The following is a 20937-nucleotide window of genomic DNA, read 5'->3' on the forward strand; positions in this document are numbered from 1 at the left end:
TCGTAGAAGCAAATTTCAGGTGGCAGCCATTTACTCTTGGTTCATTTTTGTACTTGAAACGGAGAAATTTACATGTTTATGGATAGGTTGTCTGAAAAAAAGGTTGTCTGAAAAAACAATTCCATGAATAAGCTGGGTAATTTGTAAGTAATATTGTAAATTATTTTGTATTAGTAAATATACTACAGAGAAAAGATTGTCTGTGCTTTCGGGTTAGATTAATGTGTGCTTTCTGATCAGCTTGTCACCAAATAATAATTTTTGTAGTTCAATTAAGAATATCAGGGCTAGTAGTCAGTGCTTAGTTATCACAGGTTTTTTGTAGTAAAGCTGACTGTGTTGTTTTTATCTACATCGTGGTTAAGGTTTGCCATCAGACAAGTACATCTAGAATGAAAATATTTAATAGCTAATTTGTTTGAAGCTTGGGAGCCTTAAGCTTTAACACCTCTGTCTCAGCGTTCTGGCACTGCCATAGTACTTTTGTGGGGGGGGTGCTTTGTTGTTTTGGTTGGGGTTTTTGTTTTGTTATTGTTGGTGGGGGTTTTTTGTTTGGTTGGGGGTTTTTGTTTTGGTTTTGGAGTTGGTTGGTTGGTTGATGTGGTTTGGTTTTGTTTGCTTTTCTCCCAGGATTCTGCTACCTTTCATGCAGTCGTATGCAAGATCAGGAGGGTTCTCCATTACTGGAAAGATTAAAACTGCGTTGATTGAGAATGCAATATATTATGGCACTTACTTGCTGATTTTTGGGGCGTTTTTGATATATGTGGCTGTAAATCCAAACTTCAATTTGCAATGGTAAGAACAATGTTGTAAGCACTTCTGTGAGCTCTTACATACTTTTCACTAGTAATCACTTCCGTAGATGAAATGAGTCTTTTTTAAAAAACACAGTTTTAGTTGATAAAATTTTTTGCTACGCAGTTGGAGAGTTAAATTTTTATATGAAAAGTGCTTTTTTGACTATTTATAGGAATTTGTCTTTTTGTTTTCTGATTTTTATATGTACAGCAGAGGAATCCTCTTGCATTTGCAGTGCTGTTTTTTTTTCTCCCTACAAACACATTTGCAGAGTTAATGCAGAAACAATCAGTGTTTTCAGAACGACGTATTTCAAAAGTCAGTGTTTTCTGTGTAGCACTTCGGTCTCCTGTGGACTATTTAAAGATGGTGAGGAAAGTTAAAATAATTGGCATTTATAACATTGCTAGTGGTCTTCCGTACTAGATGGAATACAAATTTTGAATACAATATTCTGAAAACAAATCTCAGTTTCTGAGGCTGTTTCTCATAGAGACTGCCATTGTGGTGTTTTGACCTCATTTTCAATAATTTTGGTAAGTTCATATTGTTTCCTAAAGGAACATATTTCTTTGAGAACAGACATTTTTTATTTCCTTCTAGAGGGGCGTCAGAAACATGTGAGATACAGAAAAATTATGGGAACTTTAAATATGGCTAAATAGCAGACTGGCTCTAGGCAAAAATTAGAGGTGATACTAAGTCTATTGCTGTAAACTTGAAAGCCATATTGGTGCATTCATACTTCAAGGCTTCTTTCTTGCAGGTGGGGTAAGAGGATGCTGGGGTGTGTTTTTGTTTGTTAGTTTTGGTTTGGGATTTTTGTTGGTGTTTGGTTTAATTTCGTTTAATATTATTTTTTCTTTTCCTTAGGAACCAACTTCAGACTATTGGGATAGCTGCTGCAAACACATGGGGTCTCTTTCTTCTTGTGTTGCTTTTGGGTTATGGTTTGGTGGAAATCCCCCGTTCTCACTGGAATGGGGCCAAGAGAGGTTATCTACTCATGAAGACTTATTTCAAAGCTGCCAAACTGATGACTGAAAAAGCAGATGCAGAGGAGAATTTAGAGGATATTATGGAGGTAAGTAACTAGCTTTCACTATGAAATAAATGAAGGCTGCTGTTAATAGGCTCTGGATTTCCTGGTGTTGAACACTTGTGGCAATAGAAAACAATCCTCCACACATTTGTATAGTAATGTTTGCACACTAGTATTTTGTTTTTTTTTTTTTAAATATACATATATGTACTTCATAAACACTTCACTTACCTTTTATTAGACCTAGTAAAGCTATGACTTTTACAGAGCTGTATGTTTTTTTAGACTTTGATGGCTGTCTTTTCCATTGGGAAGGCTGCAACTCTTATTTGACCATGTACAAATTTATAATTTATTAAAAATTTATTTTATTTGAATTTTTTATATAACATGAATACACTACTCTGTATTTTTTTTCCTCAACAGGAAGTCCGTAAAGTAAGTGAGAGTATCAAATATAACCACCCCTTGAGAAAATGTGTTGATACAATACTGAAAAAGGTAACAAATTTCTCATCTTCATCTATAATTGTTCAGTTGGGAGCCTGTGCTTCCTGCATGTACTTGTACATTATTTTCTTTTTCTCTTAATATGAAATCCCTATTTGGCATCTTCTGAGTTTCTTTGTGAAATCCTTTCTTACTATGCGTAATTATTAGCTGTATTTTGATGTACATAGTATTTTAGAAAGAGAAAAATGTTTGCTTAGGGTGAGCTTTTCTGTTGCATGAAAAAATGCCCCAGACGTTTACTAATAATTAACAAAGAGCACTTGCTACTCCTTCATTTTCCAGTTAATTTTCCCTTTTCCTTTTCCAGTGTCCTACTGAGTACCAGGAAAGAATGGGTAGGAACATGGATGATTATGAAGATTTTGATGAAAGACAGAACAGTTATCCAAGTGAGAAAAGTCTGGTCAAACTTCACAAGCAGGTATACTAATAAATGAGAGAATACCTAACTTACTATGATGTAATGAGAGAAAATGATAGTCAGACAAAGATTTTCAATGCACTTTTCCTGAATTGCTGAGTATAATGGGTTTTGGGAATGCTACTTAGCAGAAACTTTTCTTGGTAAAAGAAAACACAGAAATCTAATATCCCAAGTGATCAAAATTCTGGATGATTTGAAAAGTGTGCTTCTTGTGTTTTATCTTAATAGTGTTCTAGCTGTCTGTCAGTAGGCCTTGTAATGACTTTGCAAGTGATTGACAGTGCATCCTGAAAAAGAAATTATAGTAAAAACTTGATATATACTAAAATGCAAAAATAAAGTCATGTGTTGAAAAAAGTAGGCTGTTACTGCTACTGATGGATTGTGATAAAAGTACTGCAAAACTTAGGAATCCAGTATGAAGTTCTTCTGTGATTTTTGTATTTAGAGAATTAACTGCCCACTTTTATGAATATACCAAGTTTGTAATTGTGCAGTGCACACGTTTTTGAAGGATTTTGCAAGGCTCTTCTCTCATTTCTTGAAACAAGTACATTGTAACCCTAGTTTCTTGCAATTTATCGTAGGTGATCTATTCAGTACAGAGACACCGTCGTACACAGGTCCAGTGGCAAATTCTTCTGGAGCAGGCGTTTTACTTCGAAGATGTGGCAAAAAATGAAACAAGTGCTACGCGTCAGTTTGTTCATACCTTTCATTCCCAGGAACCAGAGAATAAAATTATTCAGTATTTCTACACACCAACTGTTGGTAAGTGCTGGCTTGCAGATTTTTAGTCTGTCAAGGCATAACTGATACTGTTTTGTAAGAACCAATTGTTTTATGTTAAAAGTTCAGCTGCAGTAGAGGGAAATAAGTGTACAAGCTTAATGCATTTATGGAATGGAATAGCTAGTAATTCATGCTCTTGACCATAAGCTTAAATTTTATTTACACGTCTAGTAGCAGTTACATGTTGTAATAAAGCAGTAGCAAATTGTAAAACCTTAGAAGAAGAAAGAAAATAGCATCCCTAAACAATTGGATGATGGCCATCTTCTACATTTGTGGGGTCTATGGAGGTGGCACTGCTCTTCAGTAAAGCAGAGGAAGTGACACTTCATGTGTCACATACCAAACATTAACATGTGTGGCTGTTTGTGCATCTTTCAGAAAGTGTCTTTTCCTAATCATGTTTTAACATATAATTTGTTGTGCAGTAACAGTGAGTTATTTCCAAGGCAGGACAATAAAATCTTACAACCTAAGCTTTGTTTCTGAGAAAGTAACAGATGAAAAACAAGAAGTGAATCACTGATAGTATCTGGGCCAAAACTGGAGAGTTGTTCTACATACCCCACACCCCTCAATCTGTTTGCAAAATTTGCCTCCTCAAATCTCACCCTATTTTCCTCAGTTGGGCATAGGATTCCTTAGGGCTGAGGCAGATCTCTAGACTGGAAAAGCCCTGAAATTAAGTGTGTGACCCCATAGATGCCAGCCTTGATTTTAAGGGTGGGCATGCAGGAAGTTCATAACATCTCTTATGAGGGAGTTATATTTCTGCTTTTGTAATTTTCATTAACCCATTCTTGATATGTGTGTGCATTTGTCTTTTCCAGAGTGGTACTGGGAATGTCTTCTACGGCCATGGTTTTACAGAGTGCTTGCCGTTGTGCTAGCTACATTCTCTGTAATTGTTGTGTGGTCAGAGTGCACATTTTTCAGCACAAAACCAGTTCTATCGCTGTTTGCAGTTTTCATACAGCTGGCAGAAAAGACATATAATTATATATACATAGAGGTAAGTTGGAGACAGTCACTTGACAAAAATATTTTCAGATGGGTGGTTATGATAACAAAGTCTGTCAAATAGATTTAACAATAAATCTCTAAATAATCTGTCAACTTTCAGATGGTCTTTAAATATATTGTATCAAACTTTGTTTCTATGGAGGCAGTCTGCCTTTTGCCGCTTCTTAAACCTCTCCAATACCAGGTCAAGGTGTGACCCAGCTGGGCTGAATATCATGTGCAGAGTAATTTCTGAATCATCAGCTTAGAGCTTAGGTTCTAATTAGACTTTGTGTCTAATCAGCTGTGTGTGACCTCTCTTTCCTGAACAGGAATTTGCTGATGACCAGGAATCCAGTCACAGATGTGGGTACCGTATGTGTGCCCAAATTTATCAGTAAAGGAACTGAGCTGAAAAATTCTAGTGTACTTACATAAGGTTGATATGAAAACACTTGGTTTTATCCCATTTTTGTGGGAAAAAATGTCAAATCTATCATAGTAATTACTGAGGCAATTACAGAAATTTTATTTACATAACAAGATGTCCAAGTTCCTAAGGTCATCTGTGTTAACTTATATGTAGAATGTTACAATTCTCAATTTAAGTTAGTTGGAAACCTTTAGTAAAGTTCTATATTCAAAGAGCAACATTTTTTTTCCCCCCCCAGATGGCCTGTTTTCTTACCATCTTTTTCCTAAGTATCTGTGTTTACTCTACTGTCTTCAGGATCCGTGTATTTAACTATTACTACTTAGCTTCACATCATCAGACAGATGCATACAGTCTCCTTTTCAGTGGCATGTGAGTATGTACCACTTTTTTTTTATGTATTTTGCGGATTTCCTATCAAATACACAATTGAAAATGTCCATGAAACTTTATGTTCTTTAATTTATAATTGTATGGGTATAAATCCTAATGAGCTGTTTATCATTATTCTGTGATAGATTCAGTTATGATTTTGCAGTTAATGTAAGCAATTCTTTCAAATGCTCTTGCCTCTTGCATTTGTGCAGGTTATTTTGCCGTCTTACTCCACCATTGTGCTTGAACTTTTTGGGCTTGACCCATATGGATGCAACAATCTCTCACAAGAACACTCAGCCAACTGCTTATACATCTGTAAGTACAGAAAATGTGGGTTTGAGCCTTCGATATGGTTTAGAAAAGAGGCAAAGTATTTTTAAATACTTCTTATAATAAGGTTCAGACACTCAAATATCTTTTTACTAGTATTAAACTGGGTAAAAATACTTGGTTGTGGACCAGGAACTTGGTAATGATTTCTAGGAGTCATAAACAGGTAACTTTTTCTAGTTTTGTCTCTTTATCATAAGAAAGTAAAATACTGTACTTTAGAGTTCAGCCTTCACTTCCTAGTAGCTTTAGCTTCCACTGGCTTTAGCGTGTGGGACTTCTCAATAGATTGGGAGCAAACCTAACTTGCTACTGAAAACCAGTGAGTTTTTTTTTGTTGAACTGGTTTCTGTTGCAAGTTACATCTCACATCTTAAATCTTGTTGCTAGTGACTCGATTATTAGTGTTGTCTTAAGACTCCTTTCACAGGAAATGAAAAAATCCACCGCACTTACACTTGTTCTGAACTAGGAGAGGCAACAAAATCTAGGCCCCTAGAAACCCCGAAGTGGATAGATACACTGAGGTGGCCTTTATATCTGCTGATTCTGGCTCAACTGTCTGAATCAGATCTGTGATGATAATATGTGCCTATGTTTCAGTAACTGTAAAGGTTTGTATGTTCGTGTGAGATGGCGCAATCTTTATGGTATACATAGAATATAGCTAATTAAAGCTTGTTCTTGTGGATTTTTTTCCCTAGATAATGGGATCCATGAGAGTGCTGTCCTTCATTGCAGATGGATTCTATATATACTACCCAATGCTTGTTGTCATTCTCTGTATCGCCACGTACTTTAGGTAAGTGATTTGCAATACAGATCCTCCATGTTTCTTTACATTAATAAGATTAGTTTCCTAAATCAGGAAGATATTCAATACTTCTTTTCCAGCAGTTGAGTTGTGTTGTATTAATGAAAATGCAAAACCAAAATCTTAAATTGCTATTTATATAGGTGAAATATGTACATTTTAAGAATATAGATTGTGTTAAACCATAGCTGGGTTTTGAGGGTTTTCCCCCCCATTAAACTTCATTCCTAGATTTTGAGGGGTGATCCATTAGAACATTGGAGCCTTGGGGCATCTAGATTCTGCTTGAGATTAAAATTACCATGAGGAAACTATGTTTTCAGCAAGGTTTTCTAATGAACTAAGAGGCATTAGCAGAAATTTTAGGTGTTGAACTTCTAACAGACTTGCAAAAAATTCCTAATGTGTTAGCAGGCTTTGGTTTGAAAGCATACTGGTTTAAATAATATGATCTTCTTTCCCTAAGCCACAGTTTGTTGGAGGGTAGAAGGGTAATTGTAGAAAACTCTGCTACATGCTTGATTTGTCCTTATATTTCAAAATGTCTGGTTTGAACACTGAAGGGACAGGATACTTTTGGTCTGACCTTGCTCAGATACACTGATGTTAATTTTGCGTTACCTTTCAGTCAGAAGCAATGTATATGTTTTTAGTCATATACAATGTAGTTAAATGCCTCTTATTTCTATTAATACTATATGTGCATCTATAGATAAATATCAAGGATCTGGGCTTTTCACACTTACTTTTTGGTTAAGCTTCAAAAGTGGTGGTGGAGGAAAAACAAACATCAGAACAAAACAAAACAAAATGAAACAGGAAAACCTATGACAAGAAAAGAGAAAAGGGTTTGTGTGATTTCTTGTCCGTGGTGATGCTGGATCTTGAATGCCACGGTGAAAAGGAAGAATAGAAATTAAAGGAGAGGAAGTTGCTTTAGTGACCTCTGCTAATTCAGATACATGCAAAAGCTTTAATTAAATGAAGATTCAATTGAAATCCATCAAGGAAAACTTGATTTAAGCTTTGTTTAATCCAGCACTCTTAAAGTTCAGATAGTATAAGAAAAAAACTTCAGCATAAATACACAGTGAAGCCAGTTTGGAGCATGACGTTGTTATTCCGGTTTGGAGAAAGGAAATAATAACAAAAACAGCAGTTTTGTTCTCTAGTGTGAAGTTGAAAAGGTGAAAGTGGTTTCCTGCTATCTAGTTCCAGGACTAGCTTAAAAAAGGTAGAACAATCTTATTTTCTGACTGCTGCCTAACAGCTCTTCAAAATGGCAGCCAGCATCCCTACAGTTTAAGAGTATGGCACACATTTCTCCTAAGTGAAACCTGAGGTGAAGGAGACTTTCCTTTGTTATTACGGTTTCAAAAATACAGAAATCATAGTAATTTTACAGTAATTGTTTTCTGGCAAAGAAGAGTCAGTTGCATATCATAAATGCTGTTATATCTGAGAATACCTAAAGCAAATGACTTGTGTTAAATCATTTACACTACTCTCAGACTATATACAATTTTATTTCTCTATTTGGATGGGATTATTCCATCACTTTCAGCTGGATTTAAGAATGTGCTACTGTTCTGAATTTTGTGGTTTCTTAGCTAGTATAAACATCCGTCTTTTCTTCTGTGTTGCTTTTTTACTTGTATTGTCGATAATTTTCTGAATAATTAGTTTTACATCTTACATTGTAATATATCTGAACTGTTCATTGTAAATTAACAAAGGAAATTACTTCTCCTTCTTCTTTTACCAGTTTAGGAACTCGTTGTTTGAATCTTTTGGGATTCCAGCAGTTCATGGGGGATAGTGAAATGACTTCTGATTTGATTGATGAAGGAAAAGAGCTAATCAGAAGAGGTAAATTGGGTCCTCTATTGTAGTCTTCCTAAAAAAATCATGGAACCATTGAATCATCAAGGCTGGAAAAGACCCCAAAGATCAATGAGTCCAACCGTGAACCCAACACTGCCAAGTTCACCACTAAACCATGTCCCCAAGTGCCGTACATCTTCTGAATATCCTTGGGGGTGATGACTTCGTCACTTCCCTCAGCAATCTGTTTCAATGCTTGACAACCTATTCAGTAAAGAATTTTTTCCTAGTGTCCAAACTAAGGTACAACTTGAGACCGTTTCCTCTTGTCTTGTGTGTTACTTAGAAGGAGTGACCAGCCCCCAGCTTATTACATCCTCCTTTGAGGTAGTTATAGAGAGTGATAAGGTCTCAACCCCTGAGCCTCCTTTTCTCCAGGCTCAACACCCCCAGCTCCCTGAGTGGCTCCTCATCAGACATTTGCTCCAGACCGTTCCCCAGCTCCATTGCCCTTCTCTGGACCTGCTCCAGCACCTCAATATCCTTCCTGAACTGAGGGGCCCAGAACTGGACACAGCACTCCAGGTGTGGCCTCACCAGTGCTGAGTACAGGGCAAGAATCACTTCCCTGCTCCTGCTGCCACACCATTCCTGATGCAGGCCAGGATGCCATTGGCCTTCTTGGCCACCTGGGCACACTGCTGGCTCATCTTCAGCTGCTGTTGACCAGCACCCTCAGGTCCTTTTCTACTGGGCCTCTTTCCAGCCACTCTGTCCCAGTACTGTAGTGCTGCAGGGGGTTGTTGTGACCAAAGTGAAAATTGAAAGGAAAGTGGCTTGGTGAGCACTTCCACCGGCTCTCTCAGAGCCCTTGGGTGGATCTCATCTGTCCCCGTAGACCTGTGTGTGTCTAAGTAGTGTCACTGCCTAGTAGTAGCAGTGGTCACTGACCATTTCCCTTGGATTCTGGGGGCTTTATTCTGCTCTCCATCCCTGTCTTTCACTTCAGGGGACTTGGTACCCAGACAACAACTAATCTTACTCTTAAAGACAGAGGCAAAAAAAGGCATTAAGTTTACCTTGGCCTTTTCCTCATCATGTAATATGTTTTTGTATTCAATTTGTCTGAAATGATGCAGGGGAAAAAAAAAGCTTATCTTACTACTATTTTGAAGACTATACTGAGGCACTCCATAATACAAAATGCAACAGACCTACAGGACTGTGGTTGCTATGGACTTCATTGATATCTAAAGTGAAGTACCAGTTTTATTCATCAAGTATCTGAATTTTAGATATTTCTAAATATTTTACAGTGTGTTACTGATCTAATAATACCTAAGCAGGTACTTTTTTCATAAATGATGGTTAACATCTGAATTGTGTTTATCATCAACAAACTCATTTTAATCTTTGTGTGTGTTGATTAAGCTGCATGAGTTCAGTCATTTCCATGGCTGTTTTTGCTGTGTCAGCTAACTGTGTTTTATCAGAGAAAGCATGTTGTTATAGAGCAATAATTATCTGCTGGTTTGGAAAGCTTTTTATTTTAGGTTAATTTTTATTCAAAGGGTTTCTTCAAAATTGTTAAAAGCCATTGTGGTTCTTGAGTAAATGCTTAGAAATTAAAATTTCAGGATATAGTGTTATATTATGGAATCCTTTTATTCTGATAGTTCATGAAAAATGAAACCTGAATTTACTTAGAGTAGTACTTTCCTCTTTTTTTGGAGAAAGATTAATGTTTCTCATTCCTCTGAACAAGAGGTTATGATTGCTTTGATACTGTGATATTATACTCCCAACTGCATAGCAGATGTGGACACAAAGTATTTGGGTCATACTTTGGGCCTCACAGAGCTTCAGCAAGATCTTGATTCGATACTGCTCAAGTTTTTTATAATGTCATACTTTTCCCAGCTACTTCTGAGAGTTTTTTTTTTTTTTTTTGCTTTGCCAGCTGGTAGCCAAATATGCTGTGACCCAAGATACCATCATCACAAATTCATTTTGATTGGAAACTCTATAATGATAGACAAGCAGCTTTTTGTTTTGTTTTTGTTTAGTTGTATGAGTTGTCTGTTTTAGTAAGAACCTACTAGTTAACTTTGGATTTTCACTGTTTGATTAAAAAAAAGAAGGTGCTAATGATTTTTCTTGTATGGAGCTCAGACAAATAATGTTTTTTTTATTTATAGAGAAAAGAAAACGACAGAGGCAGGAAGAAGGTGAAAACAGAAGAAGGGTATGAGATTGTTTTATCTAATAATCATAATATTATACTGCAATATTTGATAGGATTTGCCATGACTATTTAATTCAGCATAATCTCTTCCACAAAAATGGTAGTCCCAAATAATTGATGGGATCAGTTGAATCTTGCTTAATAGTCTTGGTTGGGGGTTAATTATAGAAGAGTGACACTGCTTAGGTACTCTTGTTACTCAGCGTGCTGTGGTGTATGCCAGTAGGTGTAACAAGCATTGAAAAGGTTCCCAAATTCTAGTATGCCAAATAATCTGAAGTGGCTTATTATCAGTGTCTTATATTCATACTACTCTGCTTGAAATAACTGCAGTTGCAGTGTTGTCATATTCACTAAAATGGGGACTGTGTACTCCTCCCAAACTTACCTTGTTGTTTTGCGTGCGTACTGGAAAGTAACTGGCACAGGTTTGTTTGTTTTGGTTTGGTTTGTTTCTGGGGTTTTTTTGTTTGTTGGTTTGTTTTTTTTGTTTTTTGGTTTTTTTTGCCAGAGGAGGTAATTACATTTGAGATAGAAATAATACTATTACTGCTGAACAAAAAACCAGAATGTTTGTTTCAAATCCTATTTTGTGTGCAGACTGAATTGAAATATTTGTGAAGCTCTAGTTTTTCATTAATTTATAACATTTGGAATCTAGCATGGAAAGTCTGAGAAATAAATAGAAAGGATGCACGCAAGATAATACTGCAACTAAAACCTCTTGGCTTTTCAAGCCTCAGGTATACTTTAATCCTTGATGGCAGTCAGTACTGCACAGACCTTTCTTCTGATCCTCTGCCCCCATCTCATAATTTTAGAACCTGAATCTGTTGTGAAACAAAATAGTAGTGAGTGCATGATACCTTTAGTATACACTAAAATGATCTGACATCAGGTAAAAATTTTAGTTAAGCAGCAAGCTCAAGTTTCAGATGTTACCTGTTATTTTGAGTTTTGCATTAAGTACTGTAGCATATAAATAAGGTAGCATATTCATTTTTTGGAGCTTTTGAGTGTCATCTTTTACTGGATCCTGATTAAATGTTTAATCCTTCTGCAGTTTAGAATTGTAACATATGACATAAATTAGCACATTAACTTTTGAGTATACCAGTTCCTACGAGTCTGTAATCTGGGATCTAAATATGGGACATACAAAAGAGCAATTAGAATCATTTCTATTGAGACATGAAGTTGATTCCTAATAAAAGCATGAGTCGTTTTCTTCTTTGGTATTTCTTTATACTTCATACTAAAATGTTTATATACTAAAGGTGTCAGAATGGAAACAACAGAACAACAAGCTTAGTGAACGTGGCCTGTCCAAATGTTTGGGGGTTTTGTGTGCTGTTATTTTTCCATTTTACCACTAGATGGAAGTAGTAATCAATAAAAGCAGCAGTGCCCACCATAACTTAGAGCAGTTGAGTGAACTTGGAGTGCAGATTTGAGATACAGTTTGTTTTCTGCAAGTCTTTTTCTAAAGAACAGTTATGGTTACTGGCTTATGAAGAGACACATCTAGAGTTTAAAATGAAACAAAAATTATTCACGATACTGAACACGAACACTTTGAAAGTATTGCTTGGGTAATCTGTTGTGACAGCTCTAAACTATGAATCTTGGGTATTCCTTGATCCCACATGCACTTTGCTGTGTTGCTTTATCCTCACAGCTTATGTTTTCTTTTGTTGTCTTTTTTTAGGAGTGGAAGGAGCGATACGGGAATAGAGATGATTCCACTAGGAATAGAGCTGTCCACACAGACCAAAAAGAATCCAGCTTCACAGAGACCAATGTCAACAGACGTAAGCTTTGTGGGTTTGGGGGGAAGTTGGTTTTGTTTTGTTTTCTTTTACTATCTTGTCTGCACAACACTGGCTGTGTGAATAGTTTCAAATATATTCCTTCCTGTCTTAGGTGATGTGCTGATGCATCCACTTCTGTGGCACAGTGCCGTCTTGCCATTAAGACACTGAAAAGAGTGCTGTGTTTCTTTCCATCTCCAACACTTCAGCTTGTTGAGTTTGGAGATTCTGGCTCTACTCTGAGACCAATTACTTGGTCTTATGGGATATATAATGATTGCAGTTAGAGTAGCAATTGTCAGGAAAGAAAATAATTTATATGTCTTGAAGTTGGGTGTTGTAAATCACAAAATTTAACTCTTCTGCTTGGAAGTGAGCTATCTCACACTGGAATAATGGAGCAATCAGTTGACCAGCTAACGTGAAACCAATAACATACCACACAAGTGGGTACATTTTTATTTAATAATGTCTGATAGCAAAATACTTCCTTTTTTTGAAAGTATAAAGCATCACAAAAGTTTATTTGTCAGATTTTTAGTGGGGTTTTCATGCATTTTTGATCATTTTTTGTACTCCTGTAAGCTAACAAGTAAAATGAAACTGAAGAAAAAGGAAGAAAAAGGAGGGGAAGAGGGAAGCTTTGAATATGCTTTTGAGATAACACTGGTAGATTTCCCCCTCCTCTTTACCACATTGTAAAGCCAGATTTTTAGTGGTAGACTAACCAAAATTATATTTTAATGTTCACCATATGAATACATATTCATATGTAGCATTGTAGCATTCCAACACCAAAACCAGCCATAGCTTGCCTGGTGAAGGTGGCAGAGCAAACTGCAAAACAAATATATTCCATTAATTCACGAGACTGTCTCTTTAAAAAACAAGCAAAAGTTAATAAAAAAGCTCCAGCTAGCTTAGTTAAAACCTGAAGCTGTGAAGATGAATGGATGATTGTTTGATTTAAAAATAAAGTTTGCATCTAGTTTCTCATTTTCATTGTGTCTTCACAAGGTAGATCTCATCCTATTTGAGGGGCAAAAGAAAAGTCATAGTTGCATGTATTCTATGGAGGCACAAAACTGAAATACTATAAATTTGAGCAAGTTTGGTTTAACATTGAATCTGCTCTAAATTATGGCACTTTCACTTTGGATTAAATATTTATTAATATTTATGAGATATTTATAATGCTTTAAATTTGATGTTTCCAAGCTGTTCACAGAGCAAATGAGTGTCTTTCTTTCCTTTTACTTATTCAGCACTATCAAAGTACACCCGATCAAATGGTAGGACTGAAAGAGATAGAATAGAACTCCTTCAGGATGCAGAACCTTTGGATTTTAATGCAGACTCTGTTAATGATGACCCTCTGGAATCAGACTCAGGAAGGTGAGGAATCTTCTGTGTTATTTAGAGTTAAAAGATACTAATGTCTTGTGTCTTCTGACCTATGACAACTGTGTCAAATGTTTTCATAATAATAGTTTTGTAAACTAAATTTATCATCTCACCTAACTCTTTTCCTTTCTTCCTTCTGCCCCATGATACAGGAATTGTTTTAGAACCAATTAAAACCTAAAGGTTTTTCAGGGTTTTTTTAGAAATGTCAGAGTAAGATTTGGATATAACTTTGTATAGTGGCATAATAGGAAAAATACTGCACATAAAACTGGTGAAGGATTAGTTTGTTAAGGAAACTTCCCATGACTATTCAGGAGGCACTCTGGCAATCACAATCTCGCTGCCGGGACTGAAGCCCCTTCGCAGCCTCTGGCTCCAGTGACTTTACGGGTGCCCCATTTCACTCCCTGCACACCTCACTCCCACACAGACAGACAAGTTTTTAGTTTCCCTTTCCAGCTCAGCCGCAAGCTTCCCATACCAGAGTCCCAGACATCTGGTTCCTTTAAGTAATTTAATCATGTTGCAGTGACAGAATAACAGCTGGAGTTTGTACCTCGGGAGGGGCCCCAAACTAAGGAATCCCTGAGCTTTTATACCCCACAGGCTGTGCCCCCGATACTCTGCAGTCTTCCAGCTCAGTCCTCGGCTCCTGCGGAGTCTCCGAGTGTCCAGTCACCTGGCTGGTGTCGCAGGTCCCCGTGCAAAGGGTTGAGTCCTGACCCCTTGCCAGGGGCTCCCCCCGTTTCCTACCATTCAGCACACAACCTGCAGCTGCACACAGAGCTTCCTGCACTAGGTGTATTCCTCAGCAGACATAGGTACAACAGAAGGTTTTCTGTCATTTCCTGCAAGGCTTCAGAAAGCGCTTGATTTCCCTGTATAAAATCCATTATAAAAGCTGCAAGAAAGGAAAACTGGATATTACAGGACCTGTTGCAAGAATACAGCTGGGGATTGGATCTTGAAACTACTAGAGTAAATTAAACTCTGAACTCCTTGAACAGAAAGTCTTGTACTGACTATGTAGCTCTCTATAATAGAGAATTTTTAGATTCTGTGGGTATGACCTCAACAGCAAATTTTCTCACTGATACAGTATCTTACACAACTACTTAGCTCTGCTCATACTAAAGAAACAAATATAATATTGTAGGACTGCTTCTTTTTATCTATGTCATTATAGTGTAGAACCGTTTAATATCAATAACTTAAAATTGCCATATAAAAACTTATAATTTATTATTTTTCCGCTAAAACTAGCATACCAAATCAAAAAAAGTCATAAATGGTTTTAGTAGACTTCTGATGGTTTTAGTAACTTCTGTAAGCACACAAGCTACTTTTTGGGTGCCATTGTTTGGTTGGGGTTTTTTACATTTTGGGTTTTTGTTGTTTCTTTAGTTGTTGGCTTAGTTGGGTTTTTTTAAGAAGAAAATCCTGTTCAACCAAAACATCTAACTTTTTTCCTTTGTATCAGGAAACAAAGTTCTTAAAGACTCTCTAAGTATTCAAATCACTGTTTTTCTTGGTTATTACATGGTTAATGACTGTCTATCAAATTCTCATGGAAACAGGAATTCAGAAGAACTTCAGGTCCTGTAATTCACTGAGAGTTAACAGTAAGATTGTAGTGAGAGTTATTTGATTTCATGGATCTTTATTTTTGTATTTCCCTATGATATTTTTTCATATTTCAAATTAATTCTGCAGGTACCAGCCTGGTGGAAGATACCTATCAATGTCTCGAAGTAAAATATTTGATGATGTCTAAGCTCCTCAATGCTAAAGAAAATTCAGTGGACATCTAGCTCCTACTCATTGCTTGGAAAATACTGTATTTGTGATACATCGCTGAACCATCAAAGACTGTTTCTGTTTTAAAAAAAGAATATGAAGGAACAACTATTTTGGAAATGCACATCTATGATGAGTTCACCACTTATGATAAGAACATACTTCTTCTATTGTAGATACTGTTGTGCATCAGTGTGGGCTTTTGTGTCATGATGAAAAGGAGAAAACTATTAATTTAGTAAATGGCAAATGCATAAATATACCTTGAACTGTATATAAGATTTGAACTGCAACAGTTTAAGTTCTAGGAAGAGATTTTCTGGAAAGATGTTTTTTGGACTTCAGCTGGTGCTGTGAGAGCATCATAATGCGTCCAAAGTGCATTATATCAATTACCATACAATTTTTTCTATTTGAACTTTAGCTCAAAATCTACTGAATAAAATTAAGGCTTCTTTTGCCTTCAGTAGTGTTGAATCAGACCCATATAAGGAGAAAGATTGAGTGGCAGGCTGTTCCTCATAAAAACATAAAAATACCCCTTCCAGTATTTAAAGAGTGGCTACAAAGAAGATAAAGACTGCCTTTTTACAAGGAGTCAAATAGAAAAGATGTGGGGTCATGGGTACAAGATACTCCTGGGGAGATTCCAGTTGGACACAACTGGAAATTTTTACACAGTGAAAACAATCATCTACTGGAATAATCTCCCCAGAGAAGTGGTGGATTCCCTTTAACTTTTAAGATTTGGCTGGGCAAGGTGCTGGCTTGTCTTGTCTAGAGTGTGCTTTTGCTGAGAAAGGTTGGACCATAGAATCATAGTCACAAAATGGTTTGGGTTGGAATGGACCTTAAAGATCACCTAGTCCCAACACCCCCTGCCCTGGGCAGGGACACCTTCCACTAGACCAGGTTGCTCAGAGCCCCATCCAACCTGTCCTTGAACACTTCCAGGGATGGGGCATCCACAGCTTCTCTGGGAAACCTCTGCCAGTGCCTCACCATCCTCATGGAGTTTCTTCCTAATATCTAATCTAAACCTACTCTCTTTAAAGCACTTCCCCCTTATCCTATCACTGCAGTTTCTGATGAAGAGTCCCTCTCCAGCTTTGTTGTAGGCCCCTTCAGATACTGAAAACCTTCTCTTGCAACCTTGTCTTTTCCAGGCTGAACAGTCCCAGCTCTCTCAGCCTGTCCTCATAGGGGAGCTGCTCCAGACCCCTTTTTTTTCATGGCCTCCTCTGGACTTCCTCCATCAGGTCAGCGTCCTCCTGTGCTGAGAGCCCCGGAGCTGGATGCAGTGCTCCAGATGGGGTCTCACCAGAGCGGAGCTGAGGAACAGAATTCCCTCACCTGCTGCCCACTCTGCTTTGGATACAGCCCAGGATACATTTGGCTTTCTGGGCTGTGAGTGCACATGACCAGGTCATGTCCAGCCTCCCATCCACCAGCACCCTCAAGTCCTTCTCAGCAGGGCTGCTCTCAATCACTTCTCTGCCCAGCCTGTAGGCTTGTCTGGGATTGCCATGACCTAGGTGTAGAGCATTGCACTTCACTTTCTTGAGCTTCATGAGGTTTGTACAGACCCACCTCTCAAGCCTGACCAGGTTCCTCTGGGTGGCATCCCCACCCTCCAGGGTGTCGACTGCACTGCACAGCCTGGTGTCGACAGATAATCCTTGAGGTCCCTTTCAGCCTGGTATTCTATGATTCTATGAAATTTGGTGGCATAAATTTTGGAGTGATGTGTGTTGGTGAAGAAAGGCTGTATTTTTTCTTTTCCAACATTATATGCAGATAAATGATTTTAGCATGTGTAAATAGTAGAAATTGAATATGGACCAGAGTTTCACTGTCTTAGGAGCATGTGTGCAATAGTGAGAATACATTATCGAAGATACCATGTCTGCTTAAGATCTTTACAGTGTAATGGTTCAAAATTTTGGCACACTATTGTTTTTGTAACTGTTAAGGAAATACGCTATGAAAATTGAGTTAAATACTGAAACATGATAATTTGCACGCATCTCAGGCACGGCTGTAGAGTATTTCTTTAAAAGAAGGGAAATACATAGCATGACTAGATAATGGCGAACACTTTTAATATCCTGAATACCCTGGTTGCATTATGTATCAGTTTTTAAGGTGCCTGTATTTTGCAGTAAGTTGTTGCAAAAAGAATAATACATATTTGTATGCCATTCAAAAATGCCAATTATTGACAGTGTAGAAAAGCTTCACATTAATTTTATTGGTGTAGATATATTTTTAAACCGTAGTTACTTGAATGAATTTTCAAATGTAATCATAAGGTAAAAGATGCGATCAAATTCATGATAACTTTGGTGATTTGAGTAACTTAAAATATGGCTTTTTTGCAGTTTGTCTGAAGTCTTTACCACTTGGGAGTTTTCTTATGTGCTTATTGCAAAGTTATGTTGAAAACTGAAAGAGAACATGTTTCTATCATATATTCTCTATCATGCTTCAAAAAAAGACATCTCTTAAAGCAGCTACAAATGAGTTGTTCAGAAAAGTAAGTTTTCATGAATGACATAATCTACTAATTTTTAAAAACAGTCTGTGTTTTCTCAAGTTTATTGTTAATGGGGATCTAACTCTACCTCCTGTGATTTAGTACGTGTTCTAACAGTAGTGATATTTGTAATATATTTATCTGCCTGTTTTAAAACACTGTATTGTTACTATGAAGAAGGAAAAAAAAATCTCTATTTGTATAGAAATAATTATATTAATAAATTGGCAGACAGACAATAATTGTCAGTTTTGTTCTTAGGTGAATACACTGAATGTCAGCCATGCCCACATGTATTCAAGCTCATGCAATTTCCAGATTGCCTATATGAGGGCACTTTTTTAATTTGGGTATTTTGTGTTTGTAAAAGCTTGTTCCAGGTCTTATGGCTGTATCAGGGACTGGAAGTTGAGAAAATGAGTCTCTCTTTATTCATAATTTTTTCTTCAGCATCTCTCTGTTAGCATCTATAATTTATTTTAGTTCTACTTAAAAGTGCTATCCTGAATTCAGCCTTATGTGAAAGGGTTTGTATATGGTTTTGGACATCCATCCACATGAATGCTCTTAGACTTGATATTTCTATTTTAAAAATTTGTATCTCATTTAATTGCCCAAAGTTTATTTATAAAAATCTTTGAATGGAAAAAGATTCAAGTTCTTTGCTTAACCCTTGAAATGTCACTGCAAAGGGATCTAATTCAGTGCTAATGGCAAAACAATAGCAGGAGTGTGTTTTTTTCTGAATTTCTGTGAAGTATCCTTACCTAGTCCTTGGTGACTTCAGAGACTTGGATCGAGCCTTCTTGGGGCCTGGTTTTTCCCCTCTCAGTGAAATGGTTGCAAACAGAATTTTCAGGGGAAACGTGGTCAGGATTTTATATACGAAAGATAACTGGTCCCTGGTGTAAGCCCTCTGTGCAGTTTTTGCTGGAATACAATAATTTGAGGAGTTAAATGCATAAATTAATGGCAGTGGGATTTAAGAGTCTGACATGGACATCCTGAGCTTGTTGAGGTGGGAATCCGCTGACCTTTTTTGATGTTACAGTGGAGTAAGGGAGTAACCAGCGGCTGCTTTTTTGAGCTCTGAAGATCTCTAAAGAGTTTCCTGGATTGCACTTGGCAATCTCTTGTGTGTCACGTCCTCCCTGGATGCTGTAAGTTGATAAGTGAAGTCGTGTTTCATCTTAGTGTGCATTGCTGACCAGCAGTTACTCTTGCTCTAATTATGTGCAATTTGTTGGCCAATTAATCTAAAATGTGTTGTGAAAACTGATTATAGGTTCATATAACTAAATCTGGAAGGCTTTCAATAAAGAAGTAGGGAGTACAACTGTAAAAGAACATTGTAGAAGTAAGGGATGTGCCTGCACAGCATTTGCTATCTGCTTGAGCTAGTTTTAAACTCGTTTGCTTACTGTTAATACAAATAATGCAGAACTTGCCTGAGGTCTCTGTGCCTAAGGATTTACCCCTCTCCTGAGAGGTGGTGGATGACCCTTCCCTGGAAATGATTCAAGGCCAGGCTAGACAGGGCTCTGAGCACTTAGATCTATTTGAAGATGTCCTGGCTGATAGCAGGGGGGGTGTTGGACTAGATGGCCTTCACAGGTCCCTTCCAACCCAAAACATTCTGTGAGTCTGGAGCGCTTCCCAGCCAGACTGTGGCAACTCTTGATGGGTTCTATGCTGCTGTAGCTTGAGTCCCAGCAGCGCTGCAGCTAGATCAAGTTAAAACTCACTTTGATATGTGGAGCAGTGACTATACTATAGGCTAATAGTGTTCCTGCATCCCATTTGATGCTCCAGATTAGGTGACCTGTTTAATACAACTCCCTTGCAAACTGTACTTTTGGGAACTGAGTGTTAATGTATTTTTCTGTCAGTACATATAGTCATATTTATTTGCAGCTAAATAATGTCAGTTATGGGTTTCTTTGTTATTTCACCTCTGAATACTGAGCAGTGAGTGTGTACATTTCACTATCATTTCCACAGTTTCCTCTTTGTCTGTAAACACCAAAAAAACCCCCAAACACCAAAAATCCTAGCCAAGTTAAGTACAAATGTTTGAATGTCTTCATGTCAAAGATTTAAATGAGTGAAAAGAATGCATGCCAAGTCACAATGACCTTCAAAAAGCTGGAGTGAAAACAGTAGCTACTTTAGTACTCTTTCGGTGTTGGAGTTCCTAAAAAGTACAGATAGCAAAAAGCTCTAGTCAAACTTAATACTCCTACATTAGATTTGTAGTTCCCTTTTTCCATATGTTTAAAAATATACACATTTTTATATGTATATTGGGAAATAAGTCCTCTACTCTGCTAAAAAGAGGTGCATCTCAGTAAAGTGAGGGAGTCTTTTTATGAAGGAAGGTAAAGGATATGTAACTTGTAAGCTGTGCTAATAGTGACACTTTGGGCAACAACAATGTAGCTTATTATTTAGGTAAAGTAATATGTAACAGTAAGAAAAACTTTATACTACTGTAACTTAGCACTGCTGGAAAAACTATGATATATAATTTGCCTTTATTTTGCAATCAAGCACTTGTAAAATAGTCATTAGCAGAATTAATAGGAATGGTGGAAAGCTGCTGTCTTTTCAATATTTATTCTTGCTGTTTTAAAACATAACTTGACAACAGTTTTTACATATGAAGTATTAAAAAAGTGATTACTATGATTTTCTGTGATTATGGTAATTTGTATTTTATTAAATTGATCTTGGAATACTGTAAATGTTATGTGAAAAATACTACGTATTGTTTCAGTTTTCATTATTG

At 37.0% G+C, this 20937-nt stretch overlaps 1 protein-coding gene across 1 annotated transcript in view; it reads left to right on the plus strand.

Annotated features, from left to right (window-relative positions):
• LMBRD2 (LMBR1 domain containing 2) overlaps positions 1 to 18391 on the plus strand; it is a 28476-nt gene extending 10085 nt beyond the window's left edge. The window contains exons 5-18 of the mRNA XM_050329270.1: positions 631 to 798; positions 1675 to 1885; positions 2270 to 2344; positions 2664 to 2777; positions 3368 to 3551; positions 4403 to 4584; positions 5246 to 5379; positions 5595 to 5700; positions 6420 to 6517; positions 8295 to 8398; positions 10552 to 10598; positions 12307 to 12409; positions 13675 to 13804; positions 15530 to 18391. Of these exons, the coding sequence (XP_050185227.1) occupies positions 631 to 798; positions 1675 to 1885; positions 2270 to 2344; positions 2664 to 2777; positions 3368 to 3551; positions 4403 to 4584; positions 5246 to 5379; positions 5595 to 5700; positions 6420 to 6517; positions 8295 to 8398; positions 10552 to 10598; positions 12307 to 12409; positions 13675 to 13804; positions 15530 to 15590 (1717 nt within the window). The 3' untranslated portion in view covers positions 15591 to 18391. The remainder of the gene's footprint in view (positions 1 to 630; positions 799 to 1674; positions 1886 to 2269; positions 2345 to 2663; positions 2778 to 3367; positions 3552 to 4402; positions 4585 to 5245; positions 5380 to 5594; positions 5701 to 6419; positions 6518 to 8294; positions 8399 to 10551; positions 10599 to 12306; positions 12410 to 13674; positions 13805 to 15529) is intronic.
• The last annotated feature ends 2546 nt before the right edge of the window (positions 18392 to 20937 follow it).

This window comes from Myiozetetes cayanensis, unplaced genomic scaffold (genome assembly GCF_022539395.1).
Source record: "Myiozetetes cayanensis isolate MyiCay16 unplaced genomic scaffold, myiCay2020 scf4, whole genome shotgun sequence".
In the NCBI taxonomy this organism is placed as follows: domain Eukaryota; kingdom Metazoa; phylum Chordata; class Aves; order Passeriformes; family Tyrannidae; genus Myiozetetes; species Myiozetetes cayanensis.